General features: G+C 50.4%; 1 protein-coding gene across 1 annotated transcript; it reads left to right on the top strand.

Annotated features, from left to right (window-relative positions):
* The first annotated feature begins 203 nt into the window (after window positions 1-203).
* Window positions 204-21,072, top strand: Ivd (isovaleryl-CoA dehydrogenase). Its single transcript, XM_055597327.1, has 12 exons — window positions 204-361; window positions 5,250-5,339; window positions 5,560-5,611; window positions 9,515-9,684; window positions 10,854-10,947; window positions 11,126-11,262; window positions 13,496-13,592; window positions 15,167-15,260; window positions 15,704-15,785; window positions 16,255-16,359; window positions 16,466-16,538; window positions 18,682-21,072. Exons 1-12 carry the CDS (start codon window positions 215-217, stop codon window positions 18,813-18,815), a joined length of 1,275 nt encoding a protein of 424 aa, XP_055453302.1. The 5' UTR covers window positions 204-214; the 3' UTR covers window positions 18,816-21,072.
* The last annotated feature ends 473 nt before the right edge of the window (window positions 21,073-21,545 follow it).

Raw genomic sequence — 21,545 nt, 5'->3', positions numbered from 1 at the left:
CCCAAGAAGAACACTTAAGGAAGTCCCGGAGCCAGGCAAGCCAGGGAGCTGGGACTGGTTACCGCGTCACGGCTGATTGGCTTGCATGGCTCTGGCCTCCGAGCGCGATTGGCCGCTGAAGACCCACCCCCTTTCCGATTGGACGGAATGGTGAAGCTAGGATTGGTGGACTGTAAGCTAAAACACCCCCCCAAGCTCCTGGCTCAACACAGAGATGGCGACTGCGATCAGGCTGCTGGGCCGGCGGGTGTCCACTTGGAGACTGCGGCCATCACCGTCTCCCCTCGCTGTCCCGCGACGGTCCCACTCATTACTGCCTGTGGACGATGATATCAACGGGTTAAGCGGGGAACAGAAGCAGGTAGGGAGGCCTGCCCGGAGGCCTGGTGACCCGTGTCTTACCCTACAAATGACTTGTGCCTGCCGGGCCCCCACAAATGACTTGTGCCTGCCGGGCCTTGGAAGCTAGGGAGAGAAACTGCGCGCCCTTCTTCTTGCTAGTGATCTCAATGCCCAAGCCTCTGCTCTCATCGTTATCTTTAACGAGGGAAGATCAGAGACAGCAAGGCGAAAGGATTCCTCACTTTGAACTCCTGCTAGAAGGAGTTAGAAGAGTAAGGACCAAAGCTCCTGGGAGACTGGACTGTTTGGTTGGGCAGATTGGTTGCCCCTACCTTCAGTGGCAATCACTTACAATGCAGCCTGTTCTTTATATGTATCTATCTCCTTCCCTGGGGTCTCAGTATGTATAGTTTTGAGTGGCCTGTACCTTGCCTTGTAAACCAGGCCGGCCTAGAACTCTGGTGATCGTCTTGCTTCTGCCTCCAGAATGGTGGGATTAAAGGCGTGTACCACCGCACCAGGCTTAAAACTGTGGTTCTCGGTTTATGTATGGTTGAGCCATAACCACGAGGGCACTGTTTTCTTGCACTGGAAGGCTTTAAGGAATTCTGAGATGCAATCTTAGTTTGCTTTCTTCCCCTCATCAAGGCCTAACACACAAAGCTGAACAAGATCTTGAAAAATGTGTTCACTAAGGTTGCCTCCCCTTATTGCTGGGTTTAAGACTGTTCTCGCTAATTAAAGGCAGTGAGTAATTTCCAAGGATGCTCAGGCCCTGGGAATGAGTATGTATGTATGTATGTATGTATGTATGTATGTATATGTATGACCAAGGGCCAGTGTTGCTATGAATGTTAACCTGGGTGGAGGAAGAATCTGGAGACCCCAGAGCGCCTTCTGTCTTAGAATCTTCCGGGATTCTAAGGTCCAGCTTGTCGTTTCCACTAGCCTGTTGTCTGGTTCCTGAGCTGTTACTTTCCCTGTGTCCTGGGAAATGATGATTACATTCAGACCTTTGAGGCAAACACACTTAGGATATAACGCTCCCACGCTTGTGACACATTCGTATGGAGTGCTGTTTTTGTTCTTGTACCAGCCTATGTTAATAAAGGAACTGGATGTTCGCTGCTTAACTCATTTACCTTTATGAGTTAATTTTAGATTTACTTGTCTTATGTGTGTGAGTGTTTTGCCAGAATGTGTGTATGTACACCGTGTGCCTTACCTGGTGCCTGCAGAGGATAGAAGAAGGTGTCCTATCTCCTGGGACTGGAGTTAGGGAAGGTTGTGAGCCTCCATGTGGGTGCCGGGGATTGAACCTGCAAAAGCGGCATTCTTAGGTAGTGTTATCATTGCTGTGAAGGGACACTGTGACCAAAAGCAACTTGGGGGAGGGAAGGGTTTATTTGGCTTAAACGTCCACATCTTACTGTATCACTAAAGAAAGGCAGGACAGAAACTCAAACAGGGCCGGAACCTAGACTCAGGAACTGGTGCAGAGGCTGTAGAGGAGTGTAGTTTGCTGGCTTGCTCCTCATGGCTTGCTCAGCCTACTTTCTTTTTGTTTTTTTGTTTGTTTGTTTCTTCCAGACAGGATTTCTCTGTGTGGCCTTGGGTGTCGTGGATTTGTAGACCAGGCTGGCCTTGAACTCACTGCAATCCACCTGCCTCTACCTCCCCAAGTGCTGGGATTACAGGCATGTGCCACCACGCCTGGACAGGAATTGAAATATGACAGGAACCTGTGGGCAGGAACTGATACAGAGGCCATGGAGGGGTGCTGCTTACTGCCTTGCTACTTCCAGCTTGCTCAGCCACTCTTACAGAACCCAGGACCACCAGGCTAGAGACGGCCCCACCTACAATGGACTGTGCCCTCGCCCATCAGTCACTAATTAAGAAAGTACCCCGATTGAATCACTTATTAAGCTTATGCCTCTTGTGGGGGCATTTCCTCAAATGAGGCTCCCTCTCTAACGACGCTAAGCTTGTATCACACTGATAGAAAACCAGCCAGCACACGCTCTTAACCGCCGAAGCACGGGTCCACCCCTCACTTGCCTTCTTAAATCAATACTGTCCCAGTTCTCTCACCTGAACACCTTGAGTATCGCCCTCGTATATAGTTGCATACATTCTTTGTTTTGAGACAGGATGTTGCTGAGTGGCCAGGGGGACCTGGACATTTTAGCCGTCTTCCTGCCCAGCTTCCTGAGTGCTGGGTCACATGCCTGTATCTCTATATCCAGATTTATAATGCATCCCCCCCCCAACACACACCCCATTTGTGTCTATTCACTGGGCATGGGGTTGGGTTACATAAAGACTTTTCCACGCACTTTAAACATATTCCCTCTTTTTTTTTTTTAATTTTATTTTTCTTATTAGTTACATTTTGTTAATGCTGTATCCCAGCTGTATCCCTCATTCCCTCCCCAATCCCACCCACCCTCCCTCATCTCCTCCCTGCCCCTTTCCAAGTCCACTGATAGGGGAAGACCTCCTCCCCTTTCATATGACTCCGTTTTGTCAGGTATTTTCAGGACTGGCTGCAAAGTCCTCCTCTGTGGCCTAACAGTACTGCTCCTCCCTTGGGAGGTGGGGAGGTCAAAGAGCCAGTCATTGAGTTCCTGTTAGAAATAGTCCTTGTTCCCCTCACTATGGGAAACCAATTGGTTACTGAGCTATCACGGGTCACATCCGAGCAGAGGATCTAGGTTTTATCCTCTCATGGTCTTTGGTTGAGTGTCCATCTCAACATATTCCCTCTTACAATGTGTTCATTCTCTCTCTCAGTGTCTCACTATATAAACCTGGCTGGACTCTCAGAGCTCCGCCTGCCTCCTTACCACCATAACTAGCTTTTTTTTTTTTTTTTAAGATTTTATTTATTTATTTTATGTTTGAGCGCTTTATCTGCATGTGTGCCTGCACGCCAGAGAGCTCATCAATCCAGTACAGATGGTTGTGAGGCATCATGTGGTTTCTGGGAATTGAACTCAGGACATAGAGAGGAGCAGACAGTGCTCTCATGACAGTGGTGGCCCTCCCATATATGCATAAAGACATAAATATTATTTGTAAAATTAACATCAACATGAGGAGCTCCAAAGCCCATGGCTGTGTCGTTGGCAGAGAGCTGCTTTGGAGGCCTCAGGCTTCAGATCTGAGTCTCTAATGCTCAATCCTAGGTCTCTAGTTTTCCTACCAGGGGCATGTCATTGAGTAAATGAGTAACTACTCATTGAGTAAATGAGTAATTTCTTTTAGCCGAAGTCTCAAGGATAGTAAAGAGGTTGACAAGTATCCAGAACTGAAGGGGCGTGCCTGGAGTACACTGAATGGGTAATGGGAAGGTACAGCGGAGGACAGTCCATGCTGGCTGGCTTAGGGACTTGTGTGTTACTCTGAGTACCGCAGGAAGGCTTGGAGTAATTTTAAGTAGAGGAGCAGCATTTTAAACATCTTTTTCAAGCCAGTCCCAGACGCGGCGGGAGCTGCGGGTTACCGTGCAGTCATGGCCAAGTCCAAGAAACCGCGCCACACACAACCAGTCCTGCAAATGGCACAGAAATGGCCTCAAGAAAGCCCGGTCACAAAGGCATGAATCTCTTAAGGGGGTGGACCCCACGTTCCTGAGGAACATGCGCTTTGCCAAGAAGCACAACAGGAAAGTCCTGAAGACGATGCAGGCAAACAACGCAAAGGCATTGAGTGTGCAAGAGGCCATCAAAGCCCCTTTGAAGCCTGCAGCCGTTAAACTTAACCAAGATGCCAAAGGGCCCCAGCCACAACCTCAGCTGTCTGGATTTCATCGATCACCCCAAGCTTGGGACTCATATTTGAAGCTACATGGCCTAGGGTCATAGGCTGTACCAACCAAAGGCCAAGGTTCAAACCAAGGCAAAGGCTGCAGCTCTAGCTAAGGCCCAGGCTTCAGCTCCAGCTTAGGCTCCCAAAGGTGCCCAGGCCCCTGTGAAGGCCGCACAGGAAAGGCTTCTGCTAAAGTGAAGACAGACGGACTGGTGTGACACACCCACCTACACACTATTTACAGATGACCAGTGTCCTATGCTGTTTTTACAGATAAACCTGAGGCAAGATCTGTTACATAGATAGATAGATAGATAGATAGATAGATAGATAGATAGATAGATTGATAGAATCTTCTTAAGAGGCTGGGGTACATGAGTTCAAGGTCAGCTTGGGCAAAACTCAATCTTAAAATTAATAAAATGATAATGTCTTAATCATTTCCAAGATGTCTAAACCAAGAATCTTATGAAAAAGGGTGCGGTCATTGTCCTAGTTAGGATTACTGTTGCTATAGTGAACACTATAGTGATGAAAAGTAAGCTGCAGAGGAAAAGGTTTATTTGGCTTACAGTTCCTCCTTGAAGGAAGCCAGGGCAGGAACCCAACAGGGTAGGAACCTGGAGGCAGGAGCCAATGCAGAGACCATGGGGGAGTGCTGCTCACTGGCTTGCTCCTCGTGGCTTGCTCAGCCTGCTTTCTTATAGAACCCAGGACCACTCCCCATCTCTGGGGAGGCCCCACCCACAATAGACTAGGCCCTCCCCCCATTGATCACTAAATAAGAAAATGCCCAATAGGATTATCTGCAGCAGCCCCATATTATGGAAACTTTTTTTTTATTTTTTATTTTTTTGGTTGAAGCTCCCTCCTTCTGATGACTCTAGCTTCTGTCCGGTTGTCATAGAACCTGCCTGCACAGTCACCTCTAAGGAAGCATAATTTAGTGGGGCTTCTAGGCCTCAACCCGATGCTTCGTGGGAGACTGCCTGTGGCCTAGCTCCCTGAATGTGCCATTTCAACCACAGGGGCATCGCTCTCAGGGGCAGTCCTGTCTTGCTCTCAGTAGTCTCTGTCTGCCTCTCTCCCTCTAGCTTCGTCAGACTATGTCGAAGTTCCTTCAGGAACACCTGGCCCCCAAGGCCCAAGAGATTGATCAAAGCAATGAGTTCAAGAACCTGAGGGTGAGTTGCAGGGGTGAGGGTGGGAGTGGAGGCTTCTGGGGACAGGGTGGCCCCCAGTGCCCTTTTGCCTAGAGAGGTGCACACTGTGTCCTGGCGACAGGGGCCTCGCTGCTCTAGGAAGGAGTGAGTACAGCTTCTCCCTCTGAGTGGCTTGTTCTTGTTCTGGCCACACATGGCTAACTGCCTTCTCATCAATCGTCCCACTCTGCTCTGTTGACAGGAGTTCTGGAAGCAGCTAGGGAGCCTGGGAGTCCTGGGCATCACGGCCCCTGGTGAGTATGGCTTCTTTCCCTTAAGAGAACTCCCTCCGTTGCCAGAACAGGCAGGAAGGGAAGTGGGAATGGTGGCACATTCCTTTAACCCCAGCACTCAGGGGGCTGAAACAGGAGGCCTACTCTTTGTCCAAGGACAGCCTGTGCCGTACAGTAAGTTCCAGGCTATCCTAGCCCACGGAGTGAGACCCTGATTCAAAAAAACAAAACAAAACCAAGGGGCTGGAGAGAAGGCTCAAGCGAAGAGCACTTGCTGTGTAAACCTGAGAGCCAGAGCTCAGATCTCAGTACTATGTAAAAGCCAAGCCTGTCCCGCCCCGATGTCTGTAATTCCTGCACTGAGGGCGGCTGACACTGGGGGGCTTGCTGGGACTCCTTGGCTACTCATTTCACCAAAAACACAAGTTCCAGGCTCAGTGAGAGCCTGGAACACGGTAGGGAGTGGGAACACGGTTAGGAGCGGGGAGAGGGTGCCCGCACGCGTCCGCAGGTGTGTGCACACACTTCACCGTACATACACTCAGAGAAATCAAACAGGAAGAGGGGAGAAGGACCATTCCCAAAGAACTTCCTCCCCCCTGAACCTGAGGCAGCGCCCGCTGAGCACAGAGAAGACGTCCTCACTCACCAGTGATGGCCGAAGGCGGGATCCCGGAGACTCTGCTTATTCCACGCTGAAGACTGAGTGCGAGCCTGCACCCTGGACAATGCGCATGCTCTACAGACTCCTCCAGAGGATTCTGGGGAGTTGAGAAAATTCTAAGTCAGGTCACCGCCCTTGTTGACCAGCTTTCTCTAGGTGAATCCTAAGCTCTGTCTCACCAGTGGCCTGTAAGAGGTATGCCCCTGAGGGACAGCCTAAAGCCTCTGCTTTCAGCTTGTCCCCAGAGCTCATTTGGGGTCAGAAATGGGACTAGGAGGGATGTGCCAGTATCTCCTATGGATGCCGTGACTTGTTTGGGCAGTTGGGGTGGGGGAGGCAGGGAGCTGGCATATTCTGGTTCTGTGTTGCCTTCTCTCACTCTGCCTGGGTGGTTGTACCAGCGACTGTGTGAGCTGTTGCCCTCCTCGTCCAGCCACACTCCTGGGGGCGGGAGAGCAATGCAACCGACTCTTTGTCCTGTCGTTCTTTTCTAAACCATAAAGAACAGCTGCATCCTATCCCGTACCCCGAGGGTAAGGCAGGAAGACTGTTAGGCAAGCTGACCTAGGCTATAGAGCTAAGACCCTGGCTCAAAAAAAAAAGGGGTGTGGTGGTGTGGCTGGAGAGATGGCTCGGCGGTGAAGAGCCCCTGTTGCTCTTGCAAAGGACCCGCCTTCCGTTTCCGGCACCCACATGGTGGCACACAGGCACTGTTGGCTCTAGTTCCAGGGGACCTGGCAACCAAGTGCACCAGGCTTGCACACACATACAAACACTCAAGTGCATAAAATAAAATAAATCTAAAAAAAAAAAAAATTAAGGGGAAATAAGCTAACAACTATTTGTATAAAACATGTACTATTTATAATATAGGAATGTGGGCAGGTATACATAAATTATATTGCTATTTTGTGTAAGATATGCCTGGATTTGGTATCGGAGAGGGGTCCGGAAACCAAGGACACAGGTGTCAGTTGGACTGGTGTCTGTATATTTCATCTTGTATCCTCCTGAAGTAGCATAGGTCCTGGGATTTGAGTTGACCTCCGGAAGTTACATGAATAATGATATAAAAAAGCCACTGGATGACTCATTTAATCATGTTGGTGTGAGGGAGTTTGGGGGAGGGCCTTTTGGGAACCCCTAAACAAGATTTTTCTTTGTGCTTTAAGGGTTTCTGATATTACCCAACATAATATGTTTCTAAATTAGAATATATTTCATGGAACAAAGAAGCAGTTTAAAATCAATGGGCTGCAGCTAGGCTGTGTGATAAACACCTGTAACCTCTACACTTGAGGGATAGAGATAGGAAGGTTGTAGGTTCAAGGCCACCGTAAGGTGCATGATACCCCGAGGGAGAGGCTGAGGATGCAGTTGATTTGCTACAATGTCTGTGTGTCCCCAACGTGGCAGAAACAATCCCAATACTCAAATGTAAGGCAGGAACAGCATAAGTTTGAGAAGAAAAGTGAAAGAAAGAAAAGGAAAAAAGAAGTAAAGAAATTGGGGAGGGGGGGTACAGAGATGGCTCAGAGGTTAAGCGCATTGGCTGTTCTTGCAAAGGTCCTGAGTTCAATTCCCAGAAACCACATGGTGGCTCACAACCATCTATAATGAGATCTGGTGCCTACTTTTGGTGTGCAGGCACACATGCAGGCAGAACACTGTATACGTAATAAATAAGTAAATCTGGAAGGAAGGATGGAGGGAATCTGGAGAGCTGGGGCTCAGAGTGTAGCTTAGTAGAAAGAGCGTATACTTTGTATGAAGCCCTAGGTTTGATGCCCAGCACTTTAAAAACAAGAGCGAGGCAGGTTCGTTGGTGCATGCCTTTAATCTCAGCTCTAGGGAGGCAGAGACAGGTGGATCTCTGTGAGTTCGAGGCCAGACTGGTCTGCAGAGTGAGCCCAGGACAGCCAAGGCTTCACAGTAAAACCCTGTCTCAAAAAGAAGAAGAAGAAGAAGGAGGAGGAGGAGGAGGAGGAGGAGGAGGAGGAGGAGGAGGAGGAGGAGAAGAAGAAGAAAAGAAGAAGAAGAAGAAAATAGTAGAAAGAAACAAAAGAAAAGAAAACGAAGGCTATTATTTTTACTGGGGATTGAACCTAAGGCCTTGCATATGCCAGACAAGATTCCTAACACGGAACTATGCCCCACTCTGTCCCCACCATTTTCCTATTTATCTTGAGACCGAATCTCGCGAAGTTGCTGGAGCTGGCCTTGAACTCACTCTGTCAGACTTGAATGTGTTCTTTCAAGTGACACCAGCTGACCCCAGCCCTGTGAGCCAGACGGGAGTAGTTCTGCTTTCCTGCTTATTTTCCTGGAGTTGCAGCTGTATATCGCATCAGGCAGCCTGATTAATCAATCAGAAGGAGCCTGTTCTCAGGGTCTTTACTTTACAGGCAGCTGAACTAAGGGACCGATGGACCCAGCCACTTTTTTTTTTTTTTTTTTCTGAAATAGCTATTAAGGAAAACATGCTTTCTCTTTTTCACTTTTTCCTTTCCTTCTTAATTTTTGAGATAAGGCCTCAGGTAGCCGAGACCCTGTAATACAGTTCCTCCTGTTGTGGTGACCCCCCCCCAGCCATAAAAGTATTTTCATTGCTACTTCATAACTGCAGTTTTGTTACTGTAATGAACAGTAATTTTTTTTTTTTTTGAGATAGAGGTTTGTCAAAGGGTCATAACCCACAGGTTGAGAACTGTGGGTTCTACTCTAGGGGAGCCAAGAGGGTTCTCTTCTGGTCTCTGGGGGCACCGGTACACATGTGGCATAAATATACACACAGGTAAGTAAAAAACACTGATAAGTTGTTGTTTTGTTTTGTTTTTTCACAATCTCTCCTTCCCAAGGCCGCAGGACACGCAGTCTGTAGCTGATTTTGCTGCTCTGAATGTAGGCCCCTCCGCCCCCCCCCCTTTTGTGTTTCCTTGCCTTCTTCCATCATCCATCTGCTTCTGCCTCTTGTGACTTCCGAAGAGCGTGTGCTAGGGTTCTTGCTTGTCCTCGCTGACGATGTCTGGGATAAAGCCAGTGTTGGAGATGATCTTCCAAACTGCAGTTCGCCACAGTGGAAAGCAGAACCAGTCCTGTGCCCTTCTGAGCAGAGACCCTGGCCACAAGCCTCCGACCTTGCTGGTGGAGCTTGGGCTGGCTGCCAGGGTGTCTCTGCTCTGCCAGTTAATATAAGGTTCCTGTCTGTGTGCCAATGTAACCTGGCTCTCTTTCTGCTTCCCACACGGCCCTGCTCCCAGTTCAGTATGGTGGCTCTGGCCTGGGCTACTTAGAACATGTGTTGGTGATGGAAGAGATATCCCGGGTCTCTGGAGCAATAGGGCTCAGCTATGGTGCTCACTCCAACCTCTGTGTCAACCAGATCGTTCGCAACGGGAATGAGGCACAGAAAGAGAAATACCTGCCCAAGGTGAGGAGGTGGGAATGCAGACACCTGCTGCCTCAACACAACCACCCTATGACAAGCTCTCCCTCGGGGAGAGCCAAGCACAGTCTCACCCTTGGCTGGCTGCCACGAACTAAATATAATCAGGAAAGGGACCGAGACCGCTTTAAAATGCTTAAGTCAAGAAATTGAAATGCCTGAGGGGGCTGGAGAGATGGCCCTTTAGATAAGAATATTGACTGCCCTTTTAGAGGACCCAAGTTCAATTCCCAGCACCCACATGGTGACTCACAGCCCTCTACGACTCCATGATTCTGGCCACTTTGGGCACCACACACATACATGCAGACATGCATGCAGGTGAAGAAAGGAAATAATAAGCTGGAGAGCAACAGAGGAGGATCCTTGGTATTGATCCCTAGTCTCTACATGCACGAGTACATGTGTGTCTGTGTGCTTCTCACACTTGTACACATGTAAACATACAACACACCAAAAAAAGAAAACAAGGGCAGAGCTTAACACCTTTAATCCCGGCACTCCGGAGGCAGAGTCAGGTGGAGCTGGGTGAGTTCGAGGCCAGCCTGGTCTGCAGAGTGAGTTCCAGGACAGCCAGAGCTGCACAGAGAAACCCTGTCTCTAAAGACAAATCTAAAAAGAAGAAAGAAAGAAACCTTCAGCCAGCGTTGTGATGACTTGTGACATAAATGTAGAAATTCAGCTGCTTGGGAGACAGAAGCAGGAGGATTTGGCAAGACCCAGTCTCAATCAAATGGGAGCCAGTGAGATGGATTAGTTGTAAAGGTGCCTGCCACCAAATTTGGTGACCTGAGTTTGAAAAACACGATGGAGAAAGAACCAATTCCCACACATAATCCTCTGATACACACACACGCACAGTAGCCTATGTGCACACGCACACACGCAGAGCAAATAAGTTAAAATACAATTTTTAAAATATAAAGACTGGGGAGCAAGGGGAGGGCTCAGTGGTAAATTCCTTGCTTAGCATGTGTGAGACCCTAGAACCCAAAAACGGGCAACCCGGAGTGGAAGAGAGGCTTTGTAAATACTTGCTTTGCTCGGGGGGGGGGGGGGGGTTGCGGTTTGAGGGACAGAAAGTGGGCAGGAAGGGGCAGTCTTGGGGAGCAGCTCCCATGTCCTAACCAGACAGGTTTCCGTTTCCCTTGTAGCTCATCAATGGTGAGTTCATCGGCGCCCTGGCCATGAGTGAGCCCAATGCTGGCTCTGATGTTGTCTCCATGAAGCTGAAAGCAGAAAAGAAAGGTAAGGCCATTTGCCACGGGGCAGCAGGAAAAGACAGAAAAACAAACCCAGGGTGAGGGCATAGCAGTTGGGGGCAGTCTCTGCTGGTTCCCAGTACCAGCTCTTAACTGGGTGGCAGCAGTTCTGTGGGCTGACTGGCTGACCCAGGACAAGAGACCATGCCTTGCCCTGCCCTTAGGAGATTACTACGTTCTGAACGGCAACAAGTTCTGGATCACCAATGGCCCTGATGCTGATGTCCTAGTTGTCTATGCCAAGACAGACTTGACTGCTGTGCCAGCTTCTCGGGGCATCACAGCCTTCCTGGTGGAGAAGGTGAGGGTAGTGGGCATGAGATCATAGAGACTCCACCTCTAACAACAGTGACAGAGATAACCCATTCCTTCCACCCGATGGAGATTGAGATCAGTGTTCTGTACTCCTGCACCCAGGAGGTGGTGGGTGAGCAGGGCCTGAAGAAGGTAGCCTATCCCAGCACTCAGGGAGGCAGAGGAGGCCGCATCTCTGTGAGTTCGAGGTCAGCCTGGTCTACAAAGCCAGACCAGAACAGTGAAACCCTGTCTCAAAAAACAAAACAAACAAAAACAGGTAGCCTCAAAGTTTGGTGCTGGCAGAGTTGCTTAGTGGTAGAGCAGCTGCCTAGAATGTATAGACCCTAGGTTTCAGCTTATCACTACAAGAAGAGGAGGAGGAGGAGGAGGAGGAGGAGGAGGAGGAGGAGGAGGAGGAGGAGGAAGAGGAAGAGGAAACAAACAAAATAAGGAGAGAAAGACCTTGAGAGGCTGGTGTTGTAAGTGATGATTAATATTTACTATTGATATAGCTTTTGGTAATGCTGCTGTTAATCCTAAACAGCTGTATAACCAAATCACCACACGGACTCTATGATTTATTTAATTAACCTAGAACACAATGCTGGGCAATAGTTACTCAATCCTAAACCTCCAAGCCCTCATACTTTCCTAACATTTAGATTAACCCATTTATACTTGCTTTTAGAGATACATTAGGTCCAGTCCATCTCTCCATGTTGTTCCAAGACCTCTCTCCCAGCTCTGCTCTCCCAGCTCCCTCCTGCCCTTCTCTCCCCCTCTCCTTTCACACCTTCCTGTCCTCTGGCTCCTCCTATCAAAAGATATATCAATAATAAATATTAATCATCACTTACAACAGGCTGGGTCAAGTTTGAAGACAGTAAAGCTGTCCATAGAGTTGAGGAGAAGAAAATGGAAAAGAAACCAATGAGATGTTCTTACTGAGCTGAGCAAGAGCTTTGGGGAGACTGAGGCGTGGATGGGAATGCAAATGTTGCTATGGACACCTCACCTCTGATAGTGTGGACAACGACAAGATACATCAGGAGTTAGACTAAAGTCCAAGAGTTCCATTTTGGGTTTGGCTTTGTTTTAAAACGAGCCAGATGAGGTGACGTGTGTTTGTAATCTGTGCGGCACTTGACAAGCAGCCGTAAGTTTGAAGCTAGCCTGGTCTTTGTAGTGAGGCTATAGTCCATGGCTATAGAGCAAGCAAGACTGTGTCTCAAAAAACTAAAAACAGCTGGGCGGTGGTGGCATCTGCCTTTGATCCCAGCACTTGGGAGGCAGAAGCAGGAAGATCTCTGTGAGTTGGGGGCCACCCATGGCTGCAGAGCAAGTTCCAGGACAGCCAGAGCTATGTGGAGAAACCTTACCTTGAAGAGAAAACAAAACAGAAAAACTAAAAAACAGGAAACAGGAGGGTTTTCAGCATACAGAAAATAAAACAGGAAGGTTTTTTGTTGTTTTGCTTTTTTTTTTTTTTTTTTAAGATGGTATCTCATTGGGTAGCTCCAGCTGGCCTAGACCAGGCTGCCCTTGAACTCACAGCGATCCATCTGCCCCTGCCTCCCAAGTGCTGGGAGTAAAGGCATGTGCCCTACCCTGGAAAAAAAAGCTGGAGATATGTAAGTTTAGGGAACAGGTGTCAGCCTCATGCCATCTGCCTAGCGATGTTGAGCAAAGAGGGCAGGTGCCACTGAGGCTTGGGGACCCAGCTGCAGGGGAATGCTAGAGTTCAAGTACGTGGTACGAAGGTTGGCAGCATACTGCATGAGGAGGCGGGAGTAGCTAAAATTGGAACTAGGAAGGATGGGAGGTAACAGGTAGCAGCAGTATGTGTCATTCCTCCTCTGGGCACTTGGCGACCCGCTGTGGCATCCCCATCAAAGCATGTAGAAGGCTGGAGCTGGGGTTCCTTTAGGAACAGGTGGCGAAAGAGCAGATTGGCATGGGCTGAGAGAGTGTCTTTGGAGTTACCTCCCTGGGGGAGTGAAGAGATCTGGGGACTGAATGCTTCCCTGAGAACTGGGGAGATGGAGGGTGTCAGCAGAGGGGTTGGGAATGAGGCTGGCAGGTGTGAAGACTGGAGATTTGCATTCAGAGGGAGAACTCAGGAGTGAGAGGGTGGCATGCTGGGCAGCTCCCAGAACCTGTAGGTAAAGTGAGCTTCCCCTTTATTAGCCCTCCTCTGGGGCAGGTCTAACCAGGGTCTCCTCTGGTTTCCTGTAAAGGGTATGCCTGGTTTTAGTACCTCCAAGAAGCTGGACAAGCTGGGCATGCGGGGCTCCAACACCTGTGAGCTCATCTTTGAAGACTGCAAGGTGCCTGGTGAGTGTTCAGAGAGTAAGGGAGTCCCTACCCTGACTCCTTTGCAAGTTGGAAAAGCCCATCTCGCCATTACAGAGGGTCACTACCATTATCTGTCCCGTGATATGCAGCAAGACTGTGGGCCTGGAGCTGCTGGACAGCTAGCTAGCTGCCCTAGCCACAGACCCTGCTGCTATTTGCTTGCCTGCCTAGATGAAGGACAGGTTTCCTCTGTGGGCGGCACATCTTGCTGATAGCCAAAAGTGAAGCTGACATGCTTCAGACCTCCTGTGCACCTGCCTGTACAGCCTACATGAGCTAGTCCGACTTTTTGTCGCCATCGTAAATAAGCCAACAAACCGGTTGAAGGAAGGAGAACTTGTTTTTACCCACGGTCTCAGGGATCAAGTCTGTGGTCCTTTGGCTCCATTGCTTCTGCACCTGGAGTGAGGCAGAGCATGAGGGAAGAAGGGCCTGTGGAGAACTGCTTGTCCTAGGGAGCTAAATAGCAGAGACAGAAGAGGAAGGAGTCCCATTAGACTCTGAAAGACACACACACACACACACACACACACACACACGTGGCCAATTTTCCCTGGAGGTTCTTCCTCTCAAAGTTCCTGTTGTCTCCACTAATGCCATCAAATTATGAATCCATCACCGGGTTAATCCAGCTGTCACGATCCAGTCACGTCCCAAACCCCACCTTAGAACACTGCTGAGCTGACAACCACGCCTTCGGCACACCAGCCCACAGGGGGACATTTTGTGCCCAAACCACAACACTCTGAATTACGATCGGTAATGATGCTAAAAGCCCGTCAGAATAAACTGACAGAAGCCAGGCTCGGGAAGGAGAGGTAATTGGATTTTGCAGGGATATTTTCTCCCCTGTGCTGTGGCTGTAAACGTGACACCGTGTAGCACTTCGAGAGAGCTGAGAGCATGGATCTCATCCTCAATTAGGACTGCTCTGTGCATCAGCCGTAAACCATCCCGAAACAGCATGCTCTTGTCAGAAGGGGTCTCTAGAAAGGGGTATCCATGCAGACCCATCTTTGTAGGAAAGAAAAAAAAATTCACCCACCAGCCTTAAAGGCCAGTTAGGCTGTCGAGTTTTTCTACCAAGTATTCTGCCCAGGCGTCCTTATTAGGGGCCAGGTGCTCGGTCACTAGCACCCTAACTCCTAGACAAAGCAGCCTCCACAAACATTGCTGAGAGGTGACCCTGAACCCAAGCAGAGCACCCCGGGGCCACGAGTTCTCTGGTTTCTCTATTAGTGGACACCGGTGTAGAAAGAGGCCAAGAAGGGCGGAGTGACTTCTAAGCCACTCCCTTTTTCTTTCTCATCCAAGGGAGTCCAAGGTGGGAAGGGAAAGAGCTAACATCTTGGGGCTCTGTAGTGTTGTGGATGGTGTGGGGGAGGGGAGGAGAGGGAAGGTCCTGAAGACTCTGCTTCTGCCTGGAAGTGTAAAAGTTCACCTTTTCCTCTCACTTGAAACCCTAATTAAAGGCGGAGTAACACACTCTTGTGCCTTTTATCTAAGTAAAGAGGCCATGAACAGCCCTCGGTGACTGGCATGTATCCCCGCAGCTGCTAACATCCTGAGCCAAGAGAGTAAGGGTGTCTACGTACTGATGAGCGGGCTGGACCTGGAGCGCCTGGTGCTGTCAGGTGGGCCCCTTGGGTAAGTGTGAGGGGGCTGGAGGCCTACCAGGGAAGCAGGTGGGCCTCTGGATATGTGAGGCTGGGGGCCCCTAAGCTCTCCAGCCTCCTTATTAGGTTAACGGCCTCGCCCCGATAAGGAGGGAAGCTCTTTCAAGGCCTGTCCTAGACAATCTCCTCCTCCATTGAATCTCTTCACACAGAAGGGAAATGGCATTCAGTGACAGATGCCAGGTGAGGACAGAGGAGGTTAGGCAATGTGGTTGTGAGGCAAGAAGCCCAAACTCTCACACCTGCCCGCTGCCCCGCCACACCCACCTGATCTCAGAGGAAGGTGCAAGGGAGTATGGGTAGCAGGGAGTTTCTCTCGGGGGGACTTCCATCCTCCCACCTCAGTCCTCAGGCCTAATCCTCTGGCATCCTTCCACCCGACTTGCTGTCATCATGCCTCCATATTGTTGGCAGGATCATGCAAGCTGTCCTGGACCACACCATTCCCTATTTGCATGTGAGGGAAGCCTTTGGCCAGAAGATTGGCCAATTCCAGGTAAGTGGAATGCTTGCTGAAATGTCCTCTTCCGCTCAACTAAGTGGAGGAGGTAGGCGTGCATTTGGGGATGGCTACTGTCCTGTCCTTGCTTGAGTTCGTAGAATGCAGCTCCCTTCACATTCAGCCTAGCTTTGGGCCTTCATCACGCTGTTCTACCTGTCCCTGCTGGAGATGAATGAAGTAGACGCTGTAAGGCCGGAGGGCAGCATGCAGAGCGCGGGAGCTTAGGAGAAAAGGGAGATGCAGTTCTAAATCCCGCCTTTCTCGCGAGAAGACGCTGCCGGAAGCTAGCCACACAAGAGGCAGCTCTCCGGCCTCTCTCCCGTCTCCATGGTCCTAAAAGTCCCATCTCTGCTCTGGGCCCCTGGTTCCTCATCCCTGGCTGTCAGGTCGTCCTTGCCACTGACCTGCTTTGGGTAATTAGGGTGTCCCAGCACCTTGACCCGTGGCCTCCCTTCGTTGCCAGCTGATGCAGGGAAAGATGGCTGACATGTACACCCGCCTCATGGCATGCCGACAGTACGTCTACAACGTGGCCAAGGCCTGCGACGAGGGCCACGTCACTGCCAAGGTGAGGGCCGACTCTGCGGGAGGAAGAGGTGGCGGGGGCGGGGCACCCTCGGGGGCGGGCACCTGTGTGCTTGTCAGGACCTGCTGAGCGGAGCCTCACTCCACAGGACTGTGCCGGCGTCATCCTGTACGCAGCCGAGAGCGCCACACAGGTAGCCCTGGACGGCATTCAGTGTTTAGGTGAGCGGCCCCCCACTGCCCACCCCCAGGGTCCCTCTCCACTCCTTAAGCCAGCCACAGCCATGCTGGCACCTCTAGGCTCTCCCTGCCCACAGCGAAGAAGAGAAGGAGGTTTTGGTAATGGCAGTCAGTTACCAACTGGGTGGTTATCTTAAAGGGGAGGCGGGGCCTGGGACACAGTGGTGAAGAACTCTGGTTGCAGTTCCGGAGGACCCAGCTTCTCTTCCCAGCACTCTCCTTGCAGCTCTTTTAACTGTAGTTCTAAGGGAACCACTGCCCTCTTGTGTCCTCTGAGAGTGCCAGGCGTGAAATGCGGTGAACAGACAAGCATGCCAGCAAAGTACCCACATACACAAAATCAAATCTTTTTTTAAAGGAAAGAGAAAAATAGCCAGGTCGTGGTGTACACCTTCAATCCCAGGACTCAGGAGGCAGAGGCAGGCAGATTTCTGAGTTCAAGGCCAGGCTGGTCTACAGAGTGAGTTCCAAGACAGCCAGGGCTACACAGAGGAACTCTTATCACCAAAAAAAAAGTGTGTGTGTGTGTGTGTGTGGGGTGATGGCAAGGAACCTACAAGCTGTCCTTACCTTCCCTGCCTGGTGTAAGGTCACCAGGAAGTGGGGAGAGGGATGCCCCAGCTGGAGCAGTCTCGTTCATTTTTTGGCCAGTTGTGAAGGGCACAGGCTTAAGTTTGAATCCTACCTCTCTTGCCCGTGTCAGCCACTGATTCTGCACTTTGGAGGGAGGAGGAGTCTCTGTGTAGCCCTGGCTGCCCCGGAACTCACACTCTGTAGTGTCAGGCCCTGGCTGGCCTTGAACTCACAGAAATTCGCCTGCCTCTGCCTCCCGAGCACTGAGGTTAAAGGTCTGTGTCACCACTGCCTGGCTTTCTAAAATTTATTTATTATTCTGCCCTTTTTAAAAAGCGGGGTCTCACACACGTGAGCACATGGTGTCACTGAGGATGGCTTTGACTTAGAACTTCAGCTCCCCTGCCTCCACCTCCCATTACTCCTCCTGAGCAATGGGTCCATAGGCATGTGCCACATGCTGAATCCAGAACTCTGGGCAAGCTAGATGGACACTCTACAGCCCCGCCCCGGAGTTTGCCCTCTCTTTGTCTGGATCTCCAGCACTCAGTGCCACTGTCCCATCCTGACCCCAACAAGGTTCCCTCATTGCCTTTGCTTCTCTTTAATCAGACCTTCCCCCACAGCCAGTATATCCTGGGGCCCTTATGGATTTAACCATAGTCAGAAAAGGCTGGGCATGGCAGTGCATTCCTGTAATCCCCGCACTTGGGAATGCAGGAGGATTGCATTGAGGGGCTTTAGACCAGCCTAGGCTACAGAGTAACTTCTTGGCCAACCCGGACATTAGCATACAGAGCCAGCAACCCAGCACTGTGGTGGGGCATGCACCTCTGTAATCTCAGAAGTCTGAGGTAAGGGGGTCAGAAGTTCAACGTCATCTTGGCTAAACACTGCGAGTTGCAAACTAGCCTAGAATATGGCAGACCCTGTTTCAAAAAGGGAAGGAAATGTTCAGAAAAAAAAAAAAAAAACTATCAGTAGCTCGGGATTTTGCCAGCACTGGAGGTCGGGGGGAAAAAAACCAACAAGATGGACCCTTGGGTGCTACCAAGCCTGGCAAGTTGAGTTTGGTCCCCAGGACCCACGTGGTGAAAGGAGGAACGCTGACACATGCCACACATTGTCCTCCGAGCAGATGTGCATGTACACATATACACACAAAACAAATGTAAAACAAAAGAAAAATTGTACCTAAGCTGGACACAGACTTGTTCTAGTGTCGCGATCCCCTAAACATTCCAGCGTAACAATTTAAGTGGTACTTAGGTCCATTAGATATACAAATAACCTAGAGGTTTTTAAAATATGAGCTGGGATTATAACTCAGTGGTAGAGCATCCGCCTAGAGTGTCAGGTCCATGCCCAATCCTAACACAGAGACAGAGACTGGAGGGAGAGGAGAGGGAGTCCGGAGAACGCTCATAGGTTATATGTAAAGGAACCAGTGCTCTGAAGATCCTGGACGATGACTCCTTGACCTTCTATTTGCTTTCTCACTTCGCCCCCTGCCTTCAATTCTGTCCTTTCTCTTCCCACTTCTGTTCCACAGGTGGGAATGGCTACATCAACGACTTCCCCATGGGCCGATTTCTTCGGGATGCCAAACTGTATGAGATTGGAGCTGGGACCAGCGAGGTGAGGCGGTTGGTCATCGGCAGAGCTTTCAATGCAGACTTCCGCTAGCCCCACAGCCCTGGTCAACCCCTGGTCCTAGCACCAAGAGACCTTTCTTTGGAAGCAGAGGCATGGCAGCCTTCTCACCTGTCTAAGGAAGCTCTGCTGCTCAGCTGCCCTTCTCATGCCAGCCCTCTGCTCCGTGTGAGGTCGGATCCTCCAGCCAGCCAGTCAGAAGAGCCCAAAATGACTGCAAGAAGGACTTTGGCTTTTCTGGGGCTTGTGGGGAGAGCTTCAGATGCCCTGCCTCTTTCAATTTTCTTAGAGTGGTCCCTTTTCTTTCTTTTTTTCTGAGACAGGGTTTCTCTGTGTAACCTTGGCTGTCCTGGACTTCACATTGTAGACCAGGCTGGCCTCTAACTCATTAGGATCCGCCTGCCTCTGCCTTACCAAGTGCTGGGTTTGCTGGCTGTTTCCCCAAGGTCTAAACAGCTCCAGAATGCCTGTGCAATAGACCCGTGGAAGGGCAGAGTCCACGGTCTAGCCAAGACAGTGTGCAGAGTGGCTCCTGCTGGCCTCCCTGGTGTGCCTGAGTCTGTCTGCATCACTCTGTCACAGGCTAGAACTGGGCCTTCTCATGTGACCTTCTGCAGCTGACTGGGCAGCTGACAGGCTCCATGGCCCGGCCTGGTTTGCCTGGCTCAGCTCCAGCCTCTCTGACTGTACATTTCTCTAGACACCCTGAAGCTAATTGTGTTACAACCAGCCAGTGGCTGCTGCCATTTTGTATTTAACATACTGCAAAGTAAAGCCTTCTGTGCCCAAAGCAGTGTTCTAGAGGAGAAGCAAGCCATTTGCCATGACCTGCCTGCACCCTGAGGGTGTCCTTGAAGAGTCCCGCCCCTTTGGTAACAGGACAGGAGGCCAGAGTGGGAACCCACTCAGACCCCAACTCCCAGTGACCTTTTCTTTCATGTCCCTGAGCTAGGCAAGCACTGTACCCCCTGAGTCAGCTCCCTCCCCCTGCCAACTTCTCCTTGGTTTGATTTCAGTCTCCCTGTAGCCCAGGCTAGCCTTGAACCAAGATCTTGAACTGAAGATCTGCCCCGATCTCTTGAGTGCTGGGATTACAGGCATGACCCACAGGCAGACCCCTGCGATTTTCCTTAAAGGGAGGGGAAGTCCGTCCGGTATGTGAAGATAGAAGGAGAACCTTAAGTTTCCGGAGGCCACCCCTGAGGGGCGTTTGTCTTTTGAGACACGATCTAACCTGTAATACAGAATCCCCCTGCCTCTGCCTCCTGAGTGCCATGATCATAGGCACGAACCACCAGACCTAGCACATCTCTGAGTTTTGTTTTGTCTCCAAGTGTAGCCCAGGCCTTGAACTCAGAGATCCTCCTGCCTCTGCCTCCCAAGTTGAGTTCTGGGATTAATTGCGTGTACCACCACCATGCCCCTCCCAATCTTTGCAGCTTTTTTTTGTTTAGTTTTGTTTTTCTATATCTTGACATTTTCAAGGTCAGAATTGGAGGATCCCAACCTGTGGCTGCCGCAGATAGCACCCTAGGAGTAGGTTCCCAAAAGTAAAACTGGTTTTCATGGCTCCCAGCCCAGCAGGGCTTGGTCCAGGCCCACGGCCAAGTGCTGAGGCTTGAGACAGGTGGAGTTAGCGCCTTCCCGACCCCAGTCCAGTCCCATCTAAAGTGGAAGTTCCAGAGCTCGAGGCTGCCCCTTGGCTTTCCCCCTCTGGGCCCTGCTCTGGTGGTGACCTAAGAAGGACCAGTGGAATGACCCACTGAAGATGTTCTAAGTGAGGCAGGGGTCCCACAAGCCGCAAGATGGCTTGCCACTAATCGAGACAACCTGAGTTGGAGTCCCGGAACCATTGTGGGTGGAGAGCTGCCCTCTGACCTCCAGAAGTCAACAGGATGCAACCCGGTCACCCAGTCGCGCCCACTGGAACCCTACCAATTTGAGAGTGTCCCCCAGAAGGTCACATGATAAAAACCTTAATCCCAGGCATTTGTTAATGGTTCGCTTGAGAGGACCCTCATGACTTCGGTGGCTTTAGAAGAGGGGACCTTGAACTGCTGTGCTTGCCTTTTCCTGTGAGGTCCTCACCATGTTCTGATGCAACAGAAAATCCTGGAGGTGGGAGTGTCTTGCTTTTGGATACCCAGCTTCTGGAACCTTGAGCTAAATCTCTATAATTACCCAAGGCGTGTGCCTCCAGCTATAGCAACAGGAAGAATGTGTTTGTTTTCCTGTTTGTTTTGCAATGTGATGCACACAAATGTTTTTAAATAAAAGACAAAACAAACTATGTCTGAAATGTAGTGGGGGGGGGGCTCTACCGAGATGAGTTAAGTGTGGCTTGGTCAGCCTCCTTATCAGAATCTAGTGACACTTTTATGTGGACACCTGGGGTCCCTGGGGAGTGATCCTGGGCTTAGGCAGCCACACAGGTTTGTTGTGTTGGGCCTGAAGGGAGTTTCTCCCCAGGGACTTGAGTCTTAAGCCTATAACCCAACGGTAGTCCTTATGTCTGTAATATTGCTTCACTCCTCACATCAACTCCTTCCCTGACCTTTGCAACCAACTAGGTGCTCAAGGCAAGATTGCTTAAGGACCCCATGCAAAGCCCTGCAAGGTGAGTTGCTCAAACCTAGGAAGGGAAGGGCGAGTCAGCCACCCCCGGACGCCGCAGAGATTAGGTGGCTCCAGGACTCCGGCCAAGCCATAGCATGCAGGGTTAGGGGAAGCGCCTAGCACACCCGTGCCCTGAATGCAGCTGAG

The sequence above is a fragment of the Psammomys obesus genome, unplaced genomic scaffold, assembly GCF_907164565.1.
Source record: "Psammomys obesus unplaced genomic scaffold, mPsaObe1.curated_primary_1811, whole genome shotgun sequence".
Classification (NCBI taxonomy): domain Eukaryota; kingdom Metazoa; phylum Chordata; class Mammalia; order Rodentia; family Muridae; genus Psammomys; species Psammomys obesus.
Note: the sequence above shows the minus strand (reverse complement) of the source record. Positions and strands in the feature narration are given on the sequence as shown.

What these genes read in the sequence shown, in the direction of transcription:
- Ivd (XM_055597327.1), top strand. Translation starts at nt 215, where the DNA reads ATGGCGACTGCGATCAGGCTGCTGGGCCGGCGGGTGTCCACTTGGAGA. An exon ending in ATGAGTTCAAGAACCTGAGG is followed by an intron (nt 5,340 to 5,559) that starts GTGAGTTGCAGG and finishes CTCTGTTGACAG; the next exon opens with GAGTTCTGGAAGCAGCTAGG. An exon ending in CTGTCAGGTGGGCCCCTTGG is followed by an intron (nt 15,261 to 15,703) that starts GTAAGTGTGAGG and finishes TATTGTTGGCAG; the next exon opens with GATCATGCAAGCTGTCCTGG.